Genomic DNA, 20,249 nt, shown 5'->3' on the forward strand with positions numbered 1-20,249 from the left:
TACACTCGTTTTGCAAAACTGGCAGTGGAAGCCAAGCTCTCATTCCAGATTTTGAATTTCTTTGTTCTGTTTTTTCATCTGTGAAGGAGATGCTGTGGTACAAATCAAAGAGGGGGGCTTAAGCTGTAAAAATGGCCTAGTGCTTTAGAGGGAAATTAATTCAAGTTTTATTGGCTGCATCACAAAGATGCGGAGCACCAAGAGCTTCAGAAAGCAACCACAAACAGGAGCCAGACATGTCTGGGCAGATCAGAAGTGAGGTACAGCCTGGCACATTGTGGATTTGTGGGTGAACAAGCATTAGGAATGAATGCATAGTTCTGTGGGAGGAGGTGGGAGCCTAGAAGGACCCCATCCTTGTGAGCACCACCACTGTGGGAGCACCCCAGGGTGCAGAGGAGAGCAGGATACATAAACAAGCACCAGTGTGGGAGCCAGCGTCTAGTGAACTGCTGAGCAGAAGACCCAAAGGCCAAAAGGCAGGGAACCTTAAAAGGCAAACCAAACTGAAACAACCCCCCCTTCACAGATTGTCAATATGATGCGATAGTGCACACTGAACATACAACTAGACACTTTTTCCTGCTTCTTGAAAGGAAGAGGCGCAGAGACATTCCCAGAGTTCCAGATTAAAACATTTGGATCTTGAGGGATGAAAATTCGGAGGGACTAGAAACACAGATTTCAGGCATTTTTCTTCCCTCATCCTTGAAATCAGCAGAACAAGGCATGCTCAGCTTAACTTGCAACAGCAGTAAAATCTCTTTGTTGACTGAATGACTAGCTTGGTCCAGAGTCACTGCTGTTAAATAAAACCTTTTCTGTGGAAGCTATTTTATAGCTGCCAGAGTAATGACTTCCATGCAAGTAACAAACCAGAGGAAGAATGTTAGCTAAGAAGCTACTTGAACAGATCAGGAAAGAAGTAGCCAGAGCTAGTTTTCCATGGGAGAGATCACTAATATCCATCAGATACAGTGAAAAAAATGTATTCTTATTTTGTTATTACATATACTGTACTAGTAAGGGACATACTGTATATTTCCCTCTTGGCTTTATCAGGCTGTTCGAGAGCATGAGTCAGATACAGTTAAAAGTCTAAATTTGTCTTGTCTTTTCTAAAGCGTAGCTAATGGTGTTTCAGTAGTTAAGGAGGGAGAAAAATTCAGTTCCCTCCTGTGAGGTCTGCCATACAGAAATCTGTATCTGTCTCTTGACTGGAGAAAGGAACATGTGTTTTTCATGATCTGGGAGAAATAGGAAGATCTGTAACTAGGCAAGATTAACAAATGTTTGGTATATATAGATACTTTTTATGATAAGCACATTGCTTAATTTGCTTTTGGTTTGTTGTAACTGTGTAGAAACTTCCGGTTGTGTATTATTTGAATTGCATGGCATGCATGACTGAATGTTCCAAATGTCACAAATAAAATGTTAAAAGAGAACAAGGCACAAGTTATGGTTTCCAGATGATCGCCATGGTATCAAACAACTCCTCCAGTTGTGCTGCTGGCATCCCTCTGAGGTTGGGTGTGGTATATTATTAATCTATTATAATAGATTATATATTAATCTATTTTTTATACAGAGTGGTAATTGAAGCAAAAAACTGGACCTAATATCCAGTTCACTCTCACATTTCTTTTTATGCATTTGTAGAAATACAGATAAGTGCTAAAATCCCATTTGTCATCAGCTTTAGATGGCAGAACACCCTACGCTTCCTCAAGCTGCCTGTGATGGAACAGGGTATTGGGTTTGGAACATCTGAGCCTTCTGTTGGCCTTCCTGGCACAGATCAAACTGCTTTATCAGTATTGTTGTATTTATTAACTGTAAGAGTAGTGATTTCACCTCTAGTGGTCTTAACTTCCTCTAACCTGTGAGTTAAGTACAATTTATTTTGACTTGTAAAATGTTTACTTAGCAATGTAGCTCTGGCACTGAGCTCGTGCGGGCCGAACCCCTGCCAGGGCTGGACCCTCTCTGCATCCTTTGCATCCTCACTGAGCCAGGCTGGATTTCAAACCTCAGTGTACAGTTTGCCTGTGGGGATAACCCTTCTGTGGGAGGGCAGGTTTGTAAAGAAAAACTCTGGGATGAAGACTTGGCTTTTACTTGTTACAAGCAAATCAAATTGGACCATGTCATTTTCCTCTGTATTTGCTTGAACTTTATCCTCAGTGACAAACAATGACAGGAGTATCTCGTCACCAAGTTTCTTCATCATGGACCAGCTGGCCACAGACACAGTAAGGTCACCACACTCAGTGAATTGTTACTGACTTACACAGGATTGCACATGTTGTAATCTCACAAACCGATTTACAGTTGCTGTACTTCAGACAAAGTTAAATTCTGTTTCACAAACTCCTTCTCCAGCTCATCCCCCTGGAAAAGGAATTCCACTGGAAGATTTTGACGTTTAAATTTTTAACTTTATTAGACATGATTTCAAATCTAAATTGAGATTATGTTAACACAAAAGTACCATAAGGACGTCAGTGCACAGAATACAAATTAGCTTTCTCTGTATTAAAGGGGAGCTCTAAAACATACATAATTAGCTTCAGTCAGATGCTTCTGAGTTGTATGGGGGAAAACTGATTACTTCAGTAAACACATTAAAATGTTTCTACAACTAATATTAAAATATTTAAAAAAACAGGTGCTTTTTCACGAGAATTGAGCTGTTCAAAACCCTTATTGTTTCCATCACTGAAAATCCATCAGTGCTTCAAGTGAAAATACTGGTCCAAGAATAAAGGCACTTAACTTCAGCAGAATTGCTGTAGCATGTCTCACAAGCCAAGAACACATTCTGTATCTAGTCCTAACCCTCCTTCTGCTTGTTAAAAAGAAAAAAAGCCGAACAACTATGTTGCCTCTGAACAAATCTCTGAGGCAAATTCATATGTGGATTCACATGGGGATGCTCAAGGGCAAATGGTCATTGGACATTTAAATCTATTCAGTACCTGATAGCAAGTCCAATGCTTGAAATTATGGGCTATTTCCAGAATCTGGGCCAGACAAAATCTACCAACATTAAAATAGAAACTATATGGGAAAAAGTCAATTTTATTACCTGCAGGAACACTTAGTGTTTTGGGAGGCCAGTTCTTGTTTTGGCTAGAGATTTTTATGAGTAAAGTTTTTGCCTTTAGCTGTCTCTCACATTGTACCAGTTCCATTACTTTTCCCCACAAACACTTCACAGCACATGAGAAGAGGGTCCTCTGTTACAGCTTGCACGGTCTGTTAGACAGTAATACTGATGTTCCCAAGTCAACCTGAGAGATGCTCAGATCTCTCTGTAACCAAGAGAATGGGTTTTTTGTTTGTGAAGAAATTGATTGAGAGCCCAAATGTTGGCAAATGAAGTGATTATACTTAGGAAACATGTAACAGAGCCATCACTGAAACTACTGAGAACAGCTCCCTTCCTCAATATTCCCATTCATGGCTTTCTCCAGATTTTCCTTTGAATCTCTATCCATTTGAGTGAGAACACGACATGGTAAGCTCTATGTTGAAAACACTATATGAAGAGAATGCAGCGTCCATGTTACTAGTCTATGACTTCTGTTTCTATCAATTAAGGCATCCAGCTGCCCCATCTGAGGATGCTGGCGGATGTGCTGCTCCTACTTCCAGTAGACCTTGCCGGCTTCCCCGACCTGCACAGCCCCACTGGCGACAAGCTGCAGGGCAGCAGGGAAAGCTCGGTGCTCAGCCTCCTTCACCCTTTCAGACAGGGTCTCCACTGTGTCACCAACCTTAACTGGAACTGCCTCTTGGAAAATGATCGCTCCAGCATCAACTTCCTCCTGTAAAAGCAATAGCCAGAAAGTCTATGCGGTTGAAAGAGGACAACAAATGTAACCCAGCTGCCTTGGGGATCTGTTTATCATTACACTATTACAGGAAACATGAATTTGGGCTCATGTGAGAAACGCAAAAAAGATGCTGGCACTCACACTGACCTGCGAGGCACTGACAGAAGTGTAGTGTTCACAGAAAAAGAGGAGGTAGGCAGAACATCATCGAGTAACTGCTACAGAAAAGAACAAAAGCCATGCTAACTGGGGACATGATAGGCTAAATTGGACCAAATGATGACATTTCAATTCAGAAGAGTGAATTAGCCAAGCGATGGCACAGAGCCGGAGTAGAGGACACCGCAGGTCTTTCTTCTGCATGTTAATGAGGCAGATCCCTGCTGCTGAGTTATTATTTCTCGGTACATTGCTACACAGAGAAGAAACCCTAAGTCGTATCATGGAGAAAATAATGCAATTTTTCCTTCTGTCTGGAAAATAGTTTTTGTCTCCTTTTCCAAGAGAAAGGAAAAATCATGAGAACATATGTCAGGAGCAGTGGAAAAGGAGAGAATAATCTGAAGAATGCAGCGAGGAAGGGGAGACTAGTTACCGTCAACCCTGAGAACTGAACAACATGGCAAAAATGCACCCTGAGGTGATAAAAATGTGCATCTTCCAAGTGGAGACGTCCCTGGCTCTTGTTTTCCTAGTTTCTAACAGAAATTGTGAAGTTTTTCTCTGTTACTACAAACACTGGATTACTTCTCAACAAATCAAAGCTTCTCGTGACATTCCCAGAGTTGTTGGCTGTTCAGTTTTCTTTTTTCTTTTTCTTAAATGCAATAAATCAGGAAGGCTCTACGATAAAATCTAAGAAGTTGGTGCTGTGTAGTAATGAAGATTTGGGGTTAGCCAAGGCCTTATATGAACTAGTACCCCCACTCCAACTGCTGCTGGGAGGAAGCAGTGGGATGCTTAGGGAAGAAGTTAGCTTAGGTAATGCCTAAACTCCTGTATAGACTATTAATTTCCAGTTCCTTCTGCAGGGATGGCAAACTAAAGCTCTATATTGTCTAATAATGTTATGAATGAACAAAGGAGCAAAGGTAAGCAAAGGTGATGGTATAAAGGTGTTCCAAGCAAGCTCCGAGGTTAAAATCTTAAGACTAATGAATTACAAAGGGAAGGAGAAGGACGTACTTACAGCTACAAAGTGTACAGTGCAGCCTGTGACCCGCACTCCAGCCTGTAACACCAATTTGTGGGCATTTGCACCCTTAAAAGAAGGCAGTAGAGATGGGTGGATGTTCAGTATTTTTCCTGGAAAATTATAAGTAAGGTCATTGTCTTTAAGAATTCAGCCTTATCAGAGTGTTCAAAGTACGATAATCAGCAGAGGAACAAATTACATTAGTGAAGACTGTTCACACCTTCTGCATACACTTCATTTTAATGATATTGACAGACAACCACCCAAAGCATTTCAGAATGTCTCGCTGTTTCAGCAATCAGTTATAATCAATTGCATGGCTAAAGCACATTACTCCAGTGACTAATAAAGTTTTGATGTAGCTGCTCTTTCCCTCAGCACCTTGTTCTTTTCTGCTTTGATCACAACCCTCTTTCTTAGAAACTCAGTTCAGTTTCAAATGATGTAACAAATGCCCCATGACATGGCAAAAATTCTTTAGCCTGGACTTTTCCTCCACACCTGTTTTGGCTTAATGAAAGACAACAGCTGCTCATACAAGAGCCTTCTCTCTGCCCTTCTGAAAAGCACCTCTCTGTCACTACTGATTTCCATGTGGAAAGTTGGCACGGGGTTCTTGAAATCAATAATGTAACCTCTAATGCTCAGCCGGATGCAACCATGGTTATGTCCCCAGGAAGCATGTACCTTACATTTGCTTTAGAAGAGAAAGTATATGCCTGCGTTCCCACCTAGCTGTAAAGTAAGGAAGAGTGGCTGCTCGTGACCTCAGGGTCTCACCACTGTGGCAATGCAATGGTTAAACCATGAGAAAACCTTCTTTCTTCTTGCAGACTTCCCCTGTTTGCTCCTAATAGTCTGTGATAACTCCTCCTGCTCATCGTGGAGGAGAGTGAAGTCAAAAGGTGCTTGACAGCCCCAGATCTTCTCTTAGATACAGTACAAACCTTTACAGGATAAAAAAAAGTGGCCATCAATACTATTTATATCCCAGAATGCTTCGCCCTCGCTGTCTCCGCATGCCTCCTGCTTAGGAAGACTGTATGTCATTGGGATTCATTGAACACCACCTAAATGCCAAGCAGCGAGACGGAACTGACAGATGCTGGCGAAGGCAGCAGTGTACTGAAATAGAGGCTTATGATTTTGTAATGTGAAGGGAAGGCCATTCCTGGCAGCACCATGCGAAACCTGCCCTCTCAATTCAGTAACTCATGCAGATGGGATATCTCAAATGTGGTTTGTATCTCCAAAATACCCCTTTTTGAGTATTGGCATCTCCCTGCCTGCTGCTCGAGTAAAAAAGAATTGGGGATAGTAGGCTGAAAACAACACTCTGCCCTTTTGTCTTGAGTTTCCCCACTTTCTTATTACAATAGCATCAGAAACTGCTCTAAAGGAATGTGGGTTTCTGTTTGCTTGGTTTTATTTTTTAATCTGTCCTTTATGTTAATATTGAAAATTAACACTTCAGGGCCATTAAGCCAGAAAGAGTTTCATAAGTAACTTCACACTCAGTGTCCTTGTGACTGCGAGAGAAAGAAAAAGCAACAGCTTCTAAGAGAGCTGCAACAAGAATTGATTACTGGTGGACAATTTAGGGCAGTCAGTGCCTAGACATGTCTGGGTCAGAGTTTTACAGCAGGTTCCAGTTAGCTGGCACAGATCCCTGAGCTCAACTTTGAGCTCACACTTAAGACTCAACTGAAGCATACTCTTGGTCAGAGCTCACACAGGTGTCTATTTTCAAGCTCAATTCAGTGCTGGGCATTTAAAAAGTGAGTTAACCATTCTATACTGAAGCAAGTATTTTCTTTTGCTCTCAGGCCAGTCATATATATAGTGCAAATCCTGCACTGTGCAGGGCCATCATCATACTCTGTTCCTAAATCAGAGGGAACTAAACCCACCCTTTATTTACAAGATCTTTGCACTAGAGGAAGTTTTTTTCCATCCTCTACACAGATACTCAAAACACATCTCCTGTAGTGAGGAATTCCTCTCTCCCAACTACAGCTGTCTACAGCACAGACTTTTATGTCTTCTGGACTTCATAATGAATGGAAAGAAACAAAAACAATTCACCTGACTGACTTGAGCTGACAGCTTTAGCATAAAATGAATTACCTCCTAGGAATGCCTGGTTTGCTCCACTGGTTTTAAAGAGAGGTGTGAAAAGTAGTTCAGATGTAAAAGGTCTGTATCACAGACACACCCAGGGGAACACAAAAGTCACCCTGTGAACAATAAGGCCACCCAACATGTAGGCTGACCAGCCTGCAATTAAATGGTATGAGCAAGAACTAGTTTAAGTAACCCTGACTGAACCCAAAGCAGAGCAGTGAAAAGAGCAGCTGCTTGTGTGACTCAGGGCTCCCTGAAAGAAACAGAGGTAAGAAGAGGAGTGTAACAACTGGGGGAGGGAGAGCAGCCACTGAAGTAGGCAGAGGTGTTACCAGCCTGTAACAAAGCCCCGGAAAAACTGTAAAAGATGACCAGAATGGAGACCCTGTAAACACATTGGACCAACAAGAGCTCAATGTGCCTGTGAAACATGCCACTCTTGGATTCAGACAGCTCCTCAGATGTCTGATGAGACGACTGGCAAGGTCTTGTTAACAGGAACCGCATGTTACTGCCCAGTTCTGCACTTTTACACACAGTCAAAACAGCTCATCTGCTAGAAGGAATTCTCAGTGTGTGGATGCTCATGTCTTCCTGACCAACACCTGCTTAGGCAACAATTTGCCCTGCACCTCATGTTTGCAGAGATCTAAAGCCTTCGCAACCTTCTTTTTAAACATTTTCTAATAAATCAAAGACTACAAGATCTTCACTTGCCCTTGGCTTCCTTAAGTCTCTGTGGAAATGACAGAGGGAAGGGGAAAAATACTGCCTTTCTTATTCCTTTCCTTACAAGATGGGAAGAGTCTAGTTTCCTGCAAACCCACAATTAGTATGGTCCCATCTGTATTTTTCCCATTTTCTTCTTCCTAAGGATAAGATATAAAATTACTTTTATTAAAAACATGCATATAATACTATGCTGTGCTTACCTTCCCATTTTTTGACAAAAGGACCTGACAATATTCGCATAAATCCAGCCAGACAGATCAGTTCAACTGAGAATTCTTCAAGGACTTTGTCAACAGCACTGTCAAATTCAGTGCGACTTTCATACAATTTATGGTCAATAACCTGTGATAACCCAAAAGACACAGAAACAGGGGCATGGTGTTAGTTTAATCTAGCCGTAAGAGCACAATCAAATGGTAGCCTGGAGTGATAAAACTCAAGTAAATATTCACGTGTGGATCAAGCTGGGTGCACATGCACAGCAAGAAGAGTTCATAAATGCATGCAGCTCACAGGCAAACTTGCAATCTTTATTCCTGTTCACAAAGAGCAATCACCAGAATAAACAAGAATTTGGTCTTATTAGGCCCACAGCTTATTAGGCCCCAGCATTCTGAAACAATTTAACAACCTACAAATGTAGGTCATTAAGACAACCTAAAGTTTTACAAGTATTTCATTCAATTTAAGGCCTCTGACAGTTTTAAGCAGTTGAACCTTGCTAAAAACTTCACCACAAAACCTTGACAGAAAGGCTAATCACAACTCATAAAACAACCCCTACTGCATAAGGTCAATGTTCTTGAGTTACGTATTTTCCATCGAGGACACATCCCCTCATTTAAGAAGGAAGAAGGCAGTGCTATGTAACTTAAAACATCCACAGTCTTTAAAGTAAAAGTATCTGTTAACGCCTACCAGATTTACCACAGTAGCTTTGAAACACCAGAACTGGTTAGCTGAGAAGGTGGTAGAGAGCACTGGAAATAGAGCCCAGCTCAACACTGGGCAGAACTACCCAGTTCTGGCACAACATATTCCTCAGTGCCTCTGTTTCATCACTTTCCATCTTAACCATTGAGACCATCAGCCCTCCCAGACTGTATTTTTTCACTCATTATATGTTCTTCCCTGCACACCATGGACATATTTTACTTGTGATCCTTGTGTATTCCCAAATAATAGACAGCAATGCTGATGTTCAGATCCTGCTACTGTTACAGTTAATAACAAAGCTTGCATTAAGCACAACTGTTCCCTGTGCCCATAGCTATCAGTGAGAAGTGCCTGTAAAATGCTAAGTTAGAACAGTAGCATTTCACATCTGTAATACAAATGCCTGAACAAAGAGCAAAGCAATGCAGCGCTGGATTCAGGGACACCAAGGGAAACACGGTTTGGTTTGCATTAATACTGAAGAGCCTGAAGCAATGCCCAAGGAGTCAGTGGAAAGTCCTACCACATTTGACATGTCTGTTTCAGTCAAATGAACTACCGTGTCTGTTTAGCATGTAATTTTAAAATTAAATTTGGATAAAATAGCTTGTTACTTCAGTGTAAATGCACTACCGTTAAATATGTGGTAAAGTTTAAACTGTAACTCTGACAGTTTTGCACTTGTTTAATATCGACTGCTCCCAAAACCATCGGATTGCTGGCAGCGTCTCTGAGAAGGAGAAAGTTTGCTCAAGGGCATAAATTCATGACAGACTGAAAAAGAAAAGCTAAGGATTCCTATCAAACCATCTTTTACCCCAGTAAAACTTGTTATGTCACAGTGCCTTCCCACTATAGTCAGAGATAATGATGGCTAGTTTTAAAAAGATGAGAAACACTTACCCTTGTAGAAATACCAGCTCTTTCAGCTTTCCTTAACCCCTCCACACCAGCTTTGTTAGAAACAACAAGAACTATTTGTGCAAAACTGGTGGGTTTCTTTGTGCTGCTTATGAGGGCTTCCAGATTTGTGCCTATGAGTGACAAAATAATTAATGAATATTAAAGACGTTCCTGGAGAATAAATATAGTTAAGAGCCAGAAGAGGTTTTAAATAAGCAGCAATGTGGGTGAGATCCAATCCAAAAATCACTGATGTTAACAATAATCCTTTTTTAATTGATATTACTGAAGGCTGAATTTGACAGCTGGAGGCTATAGGGCTTTTACTAGCAATTCAATTTGCAAACTATAATTTATGGAATTGAAATGATGGTCTAGCCCTTAGCAAGTGAGAATACTGGAAACCCTAGCAGTGCCTATCTGGCAAGAAGAAATTCTGATCTATTTGTGAAATAATGCTGTTATTCCTACAGTGCAGTCATTGCTTGGATGTGGAGATATGCAGAGTCTGTAGATAAAATGAACACAGGTGTAATTCAAGCAAGTTTGCAGCAGAGGTTAAAGATCATTCTGTTTGTGACTGAAATTAATCCATGAGCGAAATCCATCCTGCCTGTTACTGAAAGCCTGCTAGAAGCCTATCAGAACCTCCATGGAGAACTGACGGACTTACGAGATTTTACATCTAAGATCAAGTTCTGTTTTCAATAGTCTGTTTTACACTGTACTGAAGAATATAACTCTCACCTGTTCCAGAGATAAGGACAGCAACCTTCACTTTCTTTGTTTGGATTTTGCCTTGGATATGGCTGTGCAGAGACAATGACCTATTTGCCTGCAAGGCTCGAAGCAGATTATGGACTTTAACATGGGCAGAGCCTGAACACAAGAGGAAAAAAAAAAAACAAGCAAAGCAATGCATAAATAAGGGGAGAAACAGAGAGGAGGAAAGTGCCCATGAAAAGAGATTAATGGCACTGCTTCACTCCTCATTATTTATTTATAGTTATGGTGACATCTGACATTGCTTATCACATGTTCTATGGACTAAGACTGAAGTCATGAGGGCTGTCACTTTAATACCTTGTGCAAAAAAGCCATGGAGGTGTCAATCAAGAGTTTTTCAGCTAACCTCCATGAAGACTCACCAGCTAAGGAACTAAGCTCTGCATTTTTTTCTTTAAGGAAAATAAAAATGTAATAACCTTTCTGAAGGGAGACAACTTTCCCGATCAGCCAGGCTGCCTCATGTCTCTCTATGTCCTTGAGGACCTGCTGAGCCAGCTCCTTCTTAACTACCAAGACAGCACCAATGCCACAATTAAATGTCCGAGTCATTTCCTCCTCAGAGAGGTTCCCTTCTTTATGGAGCCAGCAAAAGATTTCAGGAATCTTCCAGGTAAGAGCATCTGAAGAGAATTGAAAATACAAATGAAGAGTGGAAATCAGTACTAATGGACAAATACTAAAAGTATTAGAGTATTGAGAGGCAAGATCTGTGTGAAAAGCACAGACAAAGTCCCACAGCAGCATTAGCTTCAGTGAAATCGGCTTCCATGCACAGAAACAGGATTTTTGTTTTTCCTCCCTTACTGAACAAGGCTTGGGAGTAGAAAGAAGTATCGCTTTGGGAAGAAAATAATCATATTGCTCTGCTGCAATCCACTAATCAGTAATTCAAAGTCAGCTCTGAGGCATTCTTTGGAAAATCCTTGTCTTGAAGATGACACCTCTGCTTCTAGAGAAACTATTGTACCAGAACAGTAGCCTTAAAGCTGTCACAAAAGTCTCATATTGCCCATAATTCTGACCAGGTAAAGATGATTTACAGCAGCATGAGAAATGCTTCTGGACAAGCTACTGTAAAGGAACTCCAAAGACACTAAGTTTCTTTCTTGTGTTATTTTTAAAATTGCATTATCTCCATTTATATATATAGATGTATTTATATATATACTGGTGCCCACTATGGGAAAATGGAAGAATGGCTTACATGCAGTTCTGGAGTGCAAAAGTCAGTATTAGTTCCCTTATTTTATTCTACAACACAGTGAACACTGCATAGCCTACAGTAAGTTATCTACCTTTCCATACTACACTTTGTAAGTGAAATACAGTTTCTACCACATTTGATGAGATTGTGGTGAGGATTAATTTTGGTATGTCAAATAGCAAGAGATGTACTTGAGCTAGTAATCGTATCTGAATGCTAATTCAAGACTTCATGATTATCATTTAATTAGCAATAACTCTGTAGGTTATTGCAAATTGTGACAGCTCACTTTGGTTTGCTTTTAAAGTTGTTTTATTTTTACAAGTACAGATAAAATCCAATCCAAAGCACTGCCAGGGGAAGTGAATTCAATGGGCAGCAGTCTTAAGACTACAAAGTGTTTGATTGGCTCCGATTCAGACACAAGGAGAAATTCAGCAACAGTGAAGAAAAAAGCAAACATTTCTAGAGAGGCAAGTCTAGCTGTTACAGCACAAGTCAGCTGACATGGCCTACTACACAGGCCTCCACATCAATCCGTATTAACATGAGGATGCTTCCATAGCTTGTCTTTTTATCTCACCTAAAACGACACCAAAGGACTCTGGGAGAACTCTGGGGATATTTTCCAGCAAGCCCCCTCCAGTGATGTGAGCATAGGCTTTCACATGGCCTGAGCGAAGGACAGGCAATAGAGTCTTACTGTAGATTTTCGTTGGGGTTAACAAGAGATCTCCTGTAGATGAAAGAGGGTGAAAGAAGACCAGTTACAGCACAGAAAGAAATGTTAATCAATATACAACTGAGGAAATCTCAAAATATTAATTTTCTGGAAACTAATGAGCATTGCACCACAGAGAGAACCACAACGTTCTACTTGTTTGGCATATGATTAGTTAGTTATCCCCCTCTCTTAATTTCTTTCCTGCATATGTGATTCAAGGGAAAAAAGAAGATGAAAACATGTTAAAGAATATTTTTTTTAGTGCCTTAGAAAACTTACAAAAGCAAAAGCACAGACAAAACAATTGTGGTATTTGCATGTTCAGCAGTTCAAGTTATAATGCAAGAAACTGCATGGTAAATAGTACCTAATGTCTGATAACCAGAGACATCAACCGGAGAAGAGAAATCAAATGATGACTTTTCCACAATCTTCCTTACAAGGCTGTATCCATTGCTGTGAACCCCTGAAGAAGCTACTCCAATGACCACGTCTCCATCAGTGATTCTCTCCAGCTGGGGCAGCACCCGCCCTCGCTCCACTGCACCAACAGCAAAGCCAGCCAGGTCATACTCTCCTGGTGGATACATGCCTGGCATTTCAGCAGTTTCTCCTCCTGTGGGAAACAAAAAAAGAGAAAGGGGATGTTGTAAAACCAATGGGACTGGTAGGCTTGCAAGTTTTCAATTTTAAATTCATAAGGCATTAACAGAGTAAATTTTTAATTACATTAACAAACATTAAAAATAATTAAAAACATGCTTTGTCAGAGGCCCTTCAATTGACCAAGCAATACCAAATCAGGAAAGAATGTTTCCTCTCTCACTCTTGTGAATGCAAATCAATTCGATACATTTTAAAATCAAACCATATATTTAGTTTTTCATATTTCCAAATTTCTGTCAGGTTTAATATTTGCCATGTCAAGCCTACAAGATACAAGTAACACAAGAAATTTGTACAAGGACATCAAGGGAACAACATGACTATGAAGTCTCACTTGCCTTCATAAAGTTTTTGAACACAGTGCTATCCTGCTTGCCGCTCCTGCCCATAACCTGGCCATCGTTATCACTATTTGGGCTCCAAATTTACATGAGTGATGGTGGAAGCTGCACTTGGGCTCAGTGATTGGCATTGCTCAATACTAGATTCTCTGGAAGCTTTTCCAGGTTTCTAAATAACATTGCTATAACCAACTTTAAAATCAAAGTACATTTGCTTAGATATATTTGTTTAAATCTGTATTTAATAACATTTGTGCAAAACCAAGCATGTAGATAAGCCTTTCAGTACCTTGCTATCAAGTGGTCTGAAGAGCTTAAGGTGGCTGAGCTGAATATTCAGTTATTGCAGAAATGCAAAGTAGGAATTTAGGAACATGCTTCAAATGAGACTTGTATGAGATGGTACTATACAAAGACAGGCTGTGTGCATGCACAGTCAAATGAATGTATGAAGCTAGAGCCTGAACTGAACTTCATTTCAATGCTCCAGGCTACAGGAAAGCATTTCCTCCTTAGGTTCAGAGTTACTGCATCACCTCTGTCCCTTCTTTTCCAAGAGTGCCAGAAATTTTGAGAACAAATCATGGTTGTTTTATTTATAAGTTCAGTGGACTTATTTTTATATTAGCACAAAAATATATTTGCTAACTCATTTACAATCTCAGGAAACTGTTCTCCAGTAATAAATTTAAAACATTTAAAGCCCTTGTAGTCTTAAAGTTTTACAATTGGAAGTAGAATCCTGACATTTCAGTAAGTAATTTCATACCAAGACTTCACATAACATGTACTTATGCTAAGGTATGAATGGTTTGATTATATTGGATAAACTGAGAGAACACCTTAAGAAAAATATAAAGCTGACCAACAGTTCATGCAGAAAAAATTAAATCAGAACATAAATAGCCTCTTGTTCAAAGCTTGTAAACTACCTCAAAATGACACGCTCCCACTTACAAAGGACTTTTGTTACTAACTTTCTTAAAGAATTAGAAAAAAAGGACAAAATCACTGTATTACAAATTATAAAGTGGTACCTAATGTAAGACACTGGAACTGTCATTTTTAGTCTCAAATTAAAGGTAATATTTGAAAAATCATGGCAATTCTCCAAGTCTGGTTTTATACAAAAAGAAGGAAAAACAAAAATTATGTGAGGAAAGAGAACTTTCTGGGTTTATTACTCTAAAATTTAACCCCGCATTGTACTCCTTTTATAAACTAAAGCCTTATACAAAAGAATGTATTTTTGACTGACCTAGAAATACTTTTATTGAGCTGAACAGTGTTGAAGCCGTATTTTTTAAGATTCAAGAAGAGAAATATTGTATCATTTTCAAAGATAACTAGATTACTGTATACCAGAATATGTTTCAGTAAAATGCATTGTGTACTTGTATTATAGAGTTGAAAAGGAAAATGTTTAAATTTGAAATTAACATTTTGGAATATGCTTATTTTGGTGGAACAAATCTTCAGCAGACAAAGAATTTTTCTGTTAGTTTTGTAACTAGTGAAACCTGTTTTATTTTATGTTTCTGTCTTGTGGTTAATGTCTGCGTCTTAAGTAATGAGCTCCAGCCAAAGCTTTTGTTGCATTCATAAGGACAATCTTGGGCTTTCTAGTTTTATGAAGCTTGTGGGAACAAACAGCTGTAAGATCTCTACCTTTCCTATTAAACCTGGTTAAAATCAGCCAAGAGGTTCAAAAGATAATATGTATGCACATAGGTACAGGTGCATGCACAGTAACACATATAAATCTTGTTTCTAGTGGAAAACTTGAGGATTTCCTTTAGGATAAAGTATAAACAAGCCTATTTGATATGTTTTAAAATTTACTTGAAAAATATAGAGGATTAAAATACACAAATTGTTAGTTTTCTAGATAGCTGTTATTGTTACAAAGTTAAATGAAAAGATACTAAAAAGAAAGTTTATATGCAACTTCCTGAGCTAATGGCAACATTTGCATGGAGTACTGTTGCTTTCCAGTGGAGATCATGTTCTCTGACAGCACTGACAGCAAAGACATGTGACACTGTGGAGTTTGTTTTCACTCCTCCAAGATTTTTCAGTAGAGTAGGAAAACAAGCACATTAAAAACAATTATAAATGTATTGCATCAGATTTTTCATATCATTCAAAGAAACATTTTCATACCTAAAAGTGCACATCCTGCTTTTTTACAAGCTTCAGCTATTCCTGCAATGACACTCTGTGCTACTTCCACATCAAGTTTGCCACAGGCAAAATAGTCAAGGAAGAAGAGGGGCTCTGCTCCTTGAGCCAAGATGTCATTCACACACATGGCAACCAGGTCTTGACCTATGGTGTCATGTTTCTTACACACTTGTGCAATCTGCAAAACACATTGAGAGAGAGAAGGAACCTGCTGGTTAGCTTTGAGAAACTGAAACACAAGCAGACAGTCTTGAAGCAATAGAAGGGGATCAAAAACATGCTGTTCCTCCTGATACTTTAGGAGGAGCAGCTTCATTTCTTATGCTCGCTGTGAGCCTCTCCTAACATTTCATTTTAGGACTTGTTACTTTCTTAATTGGCAAGTACAAAAGGCACTTTATGGAAGGGGACTGGACTGGAAAGTGCTTCATTGCAGTTTGCATAAACACAATAGCAACTGTATAATTAAATGTTTTTCCTCCTAAGTAACCTTTGTGAGAGTGGAAACTCTACCTTAATGAAATGGAGTCCCCAGTTCTGTACTTAATATTAAAAATGAGTTATTTTAAGTGTAATTTCAAGTATGGCTATTTACATGCCATAAGCTAAAAGTATATTTAATTATTTTGCCTGAAAGAGGGCAATTTAATTTTTCATACCTTTTTTAAAAAGGCAAATAGGTGTTTCTAAAAGACAACTGGCATTTTCTGTTGAAACATGTTCCATTCTGTGCTATTTTCTTTACTTTACATGGATTTTTACATTACCTTGAGCTTTGTGCCAACACCGTCAGTTCCAGATACCAAGATAGGATCTTTGTAACCAGCTGCTTTCAAATCAAAGAGGCCAGCAAACCCTCCAAGTTCTGCATTGCAGCCTGCCAGCCAGAAAACATAAAAATAGTAGATTTTTACTTTCATGGCTTTCTCCAAGATCCCCAACATAAATTTGTCAACATGACTTTGCTTTGTCAACAGGAATCTTTCCTCTGACATTTAGATCCTCTTCATAGAGGCACAGGAGCTCCTAATTTTACGTTTGCTTTGTCTTTTTTCTTCATTACCTAAGGCAATGCAAAACTTTGTGATTGAACATTCAATAATTACAATGACTGATATATTTCACCCTTGCACTTAGTATTTTTATGGACAAAAACAAATAAACAAACACACCCCCCCAAAAAACAAAACAAAACAAAACAAAACACACCAAAGAACAACAAACCAAACGAAAAAAACAAACAGAAAAGAAATTGTAGTAACAGATTTTCTGGGAAAAGATGGTATCTAGACATTTTCCAACTGAAATTTGTTCTTTCTTTGTTAATACTGCTACTTACAGTATATTAAGACTCCTTGTTCCTAAGACTGGTTGCGATAGGTAAGTATAGTAGCCTTGAAACTAAAACTGGCTAAATCCTAAGAGTGAAACAAACATGAGGAGAAAATACTATAAATGCTAAGAAATGACTAGTTGTACTAGTGTGTGTGTATGTGTCTGTATTTTTCTATGTATACTGATGTTATTTGAAGGTCCTCAGTTAATTTGAAGTAAAATGTTTATTTCATAAGTGAATGATATTTTAAGTCTATCAAAAGAATTGCAGGGACTTGCTAGAGCAAGATATGCTTGAGAGATTCCTAGCATCATGACATTCAGCACATATAATTTAGAATCTTTTTGTGAATAAAATCTGTAAATTTAATGAAGCACATTTTGAAGAAATCACTGGCATTTGCTTACCACAGATATTTCTTGTGTAATCTAGCAAGACACAAAACACATAAATATGAGCATTTGTATCAAGATGAAATTATAAGCCTCACTGCCATGAACTGACTGAAACAGGAATAGAAGGTACAAGTCTTACCTGGCCTTGATGTGGCTGAAGCTAGGGGTTTAATTTTCTGAACCAAAGTATTCCCTGCTGCAATGTCTACCCCACTGTTTTTGTAAGTCAGGCCTCTGGAAGAAGTTAAAAATAATGTTACAGCAATTGATTACTAAATTCATAAACGTATTTTAAAATAATATTTATTTCTTTACATCATTGCATCACAAAAGGGATGAACCATTCAGAATCTTATTCTATTGTCAAGTACCACTATTTTGCTGCTTGTACAGTAACTAGGCTCATAGAAAATGATTTCTAAGTATTGCAGCACTCATTTCAGGTAGGTTCAATGTCTCAAAGGTTAATCTTTTTGCTGCTTGGAACCTGGCCTGAAGCAGGAAGTATTATACCAAAGAAACAAAACTTCATGGATCTGCACCACAGAAAATCTGCCATAAGCAGTATTCAAATAGTTCCAGATATCTTGAAGACAACACCAGAGCATCAGTATCATGCTCTATCCAGTCAAATATTAGACCAAAATGCATGCAAAAATGCACTGCTAAATCAGAACACCTCAGCACTCTGCAGGATTAACTCAAGTTAGCTTTTCCACACAGAAGCATCACACAAATCAATAGTCCCCTATGATACTTGGAGAGTTTTACAACTGTAACTTGCCTCTTTATCACCTGAAATGATAATATCACAAAACCAACCACACCTCTTTTTTAATTAAATGGACTTTCTCTTAAAGTATATATTTTAAAGTTTATTTAAAAAGACCTAAATTCTTAAGGATCATTTGAACAATATAGAAAGGAATATCTGTAAACTCCAGGTGTTTCTTTTTCACATACAGCCATACAACAAAGAAAACAGTACAAAATGGTGTATGTCATTTGTCTGTCCATATGATTGACTGGGGACATTAAGACCATCCCATATTTATGGAAGAATGTTTTAATTTTGGAGATAGTGAGTGTAATGACTTAATTCTTAGTTGTATCACATGTATCTCACTCCAGTTAAGAAACCGTTATTTCTACACTGTCAGTGGCATGAACCAGGCTATATGGTGCATCCCTGTTCTAGGTTTATACTGACTTTAGCTCTATGATGTGATTCAGTATTAAGTTTAAATTCAAAGGGTGAAACACACTGTTGATTACCAAAGACAAATATAACAAAACAACTGGCTGAAGAGTGGTACTACCAGGAAAATACAAAGGTATCTGTACATATCACAGTTCAATAATTTGCAAGACAAAAACAACTTTCAGAAGCAGCTGTTCAATCTGTGAATAAGACTCAAGGAAATACTAGCCTGCAATAACAAGTGACCAAAGTCAGCCCCTTTTAGTCTGGACACAATAAATATTCACCATATTTTCACCTTAGTTTTAAAGGCATGGTATATACTTTGATTCTTCAAATAAATCTTTTTTTTATTTTATTTTATTGAATATTGTTATTAAACAAATATTCTGGATTTTTCCATGTAGTGAAATGCATAGGACTTGATCCTGCAAAGCTGCCAAGAGAAGGTGCATCCCAAACTTTACAGACCCAACTATCACTCTTCCTTAACTATGTGCAACACAGAGTCCAAGTGAAATATGCCTGTCTGTTCTTCCAATTTTAGGATGTCTGAGCAAAAATTGGTGCAGACTCAAGGACAGTGAAACAAGCATTGACTATGCACAGCTTCCAGGAGTCCCCTTCGTAAGCTAGGGATCCCCCGAGCACACAGGCACTCCAGTCAAGAGACTTGCTGGCTATGGCCCGTGAACTCAGTGTTTTAGACAACAGTTCATTAAAGAACCTTCTTGTCTCGCCTTACACACTGATGTGATTTTTTTTCTACTACAATAAAAATGCCATTTACACATTTTCACAGAAATTTCTCAAAAGATGCACAGCACTAGAGAAAGAAGACTAAATACAAACACCCTTGTTCATTTAGTAAGTTTATTGATGATAATTTTACAATATACTAATCAGTATACACTGGCAGCAAAAATGTAACTCTTACTAATATGCTTCATAGACTAAAAAGTACTCTATTATCAAAAGTTATGTTTTGAGCTTATTGAAGCATAGGCAGGCGGATATGCTTCATATTAGCTAAAAATGAGTTAATCCTACATGCTTGTCAGTGTAGCTTAACTCAGATTTGGGAGAATAAGAACATGGACGAGAGAGCCATCAAAAAGTGTGTTCCTTCCTTGGCTGGTCTTGCTTAGATTGCTTACAAAGATGGTAGTTAAAACTTGTCTAGATTTACACATAGTATCAACATCAGTTTATTAATGTAAACTAGTGAGGCCTTTAAGTCCCTTTTACACCACTTATTTGCATTTCAAATATTTCAGATATCTACCTGGATTGTTTCAGGAAAGCTATAGCCCGATAACCAATGTCCTTTCTATAAATGGCGCCCTTGAAGTGTATGGCTGCTACTCCCTTGTTTGCTTCTTGCAGTGCTGTCATTAGATCCTCTTTAATAGCAGTTACTGTAAGGACTCTTCCTCCACTAGTCACCACTTTGCCATCCTTCAGGGCTGTGCCTGCATGGAACACCTCCAATCCTAGTTGCTTAGCCTTAGAAAGTCCTGCAATTGTTGTTTAAGAAAATAAAAGCAGAAAAATAAATTTATTAGAACATCCTCTATTAAATTACAAATTAATAGATATTCAGCACTTATTGACTGTGTCTGGAAACCACAACTGAATTCAGTGTGATTATGCTGGAAAATAGGAATAAATTTGTAA

At 38.7% G+C, this 20,249-nt stretch overlaps 1 protein-coding gene across 2 annotated transcripts in view; it reads right to left on the reverse strand.

The window, feature by feature from the left end:
- Positions 1-63: 63 nt before the first annotated feature.
- Positions 64-20,249, reverse strand: part of GART (phosphoribosylglycinamide formyltransferase, phosphoribosylglycinamide synthetase, phosphoribosylaminoimidazole synthetase) — a 40,658-nt gene continuing 20,472 nt past the window's right edge. The window contains exons 12-23 of one of the 2 annotated variants that reach the window (XM_080613608.1): positions 19,858-20,089; positions 17,511-17,605; positions 16,408-16,517; positions 15,620-15,818; positions 12,817-13,065; positions 12,309-12,461; positions 10,938-11,141; positions 10,480-10,611; positions 9,733-9,863; positions 8,094-8,235; positions 5,032-5,147; positions 64-92 (exon numbers count right to left, since the gene is read on the reverse strand). In XM_080613608.1, coding sequence (XP_080469734.1) covers positions 75-92; positions 5,032-5,147; positions 8,094-8,235; positions 9,733-9,863; positions 10,480-10,611; positions 10,938-11,141; positions 12,309-12,461; positions 12,817-13,065; positions 15,620-15,818; positions 16,408-16,517; positions 17,511-17,605; positions 19,858-20,089 — 1,781 coding nt within the window. In that variant the 3' untranslated portion in view covers positions 64-74. Of the gene's footprint in view, positions 93-2,509; positions 3,834-5,031; positions 5,148-8,093; positions 8,236-9,732; positions 9,864-10,479; positions 10,612-10,937; positions 11,142-12,308; positions 12,462-12,816; positions 13,066-15,619; positions 15,819-16,407; positions 16,518-17,510; positions 17,606-19,857; positions 20,090-20,249 lie in introns of those variants that run through there. The other variant, XM_080613607.1, reaches the window with a different exon arrangement.

This window comes from Psittacula echo (genome assembly GCF_963264785.1).
Source record: "Psittacula echo genome assembly, chromosome: 3".
Classification (NCBI taxonomy): domain Eukaryota; kingdom Metazoa; phylum Chordata; class Aves; order Psittaciformes; family Psittacidae; genus Psittacula; species Psittacula echo.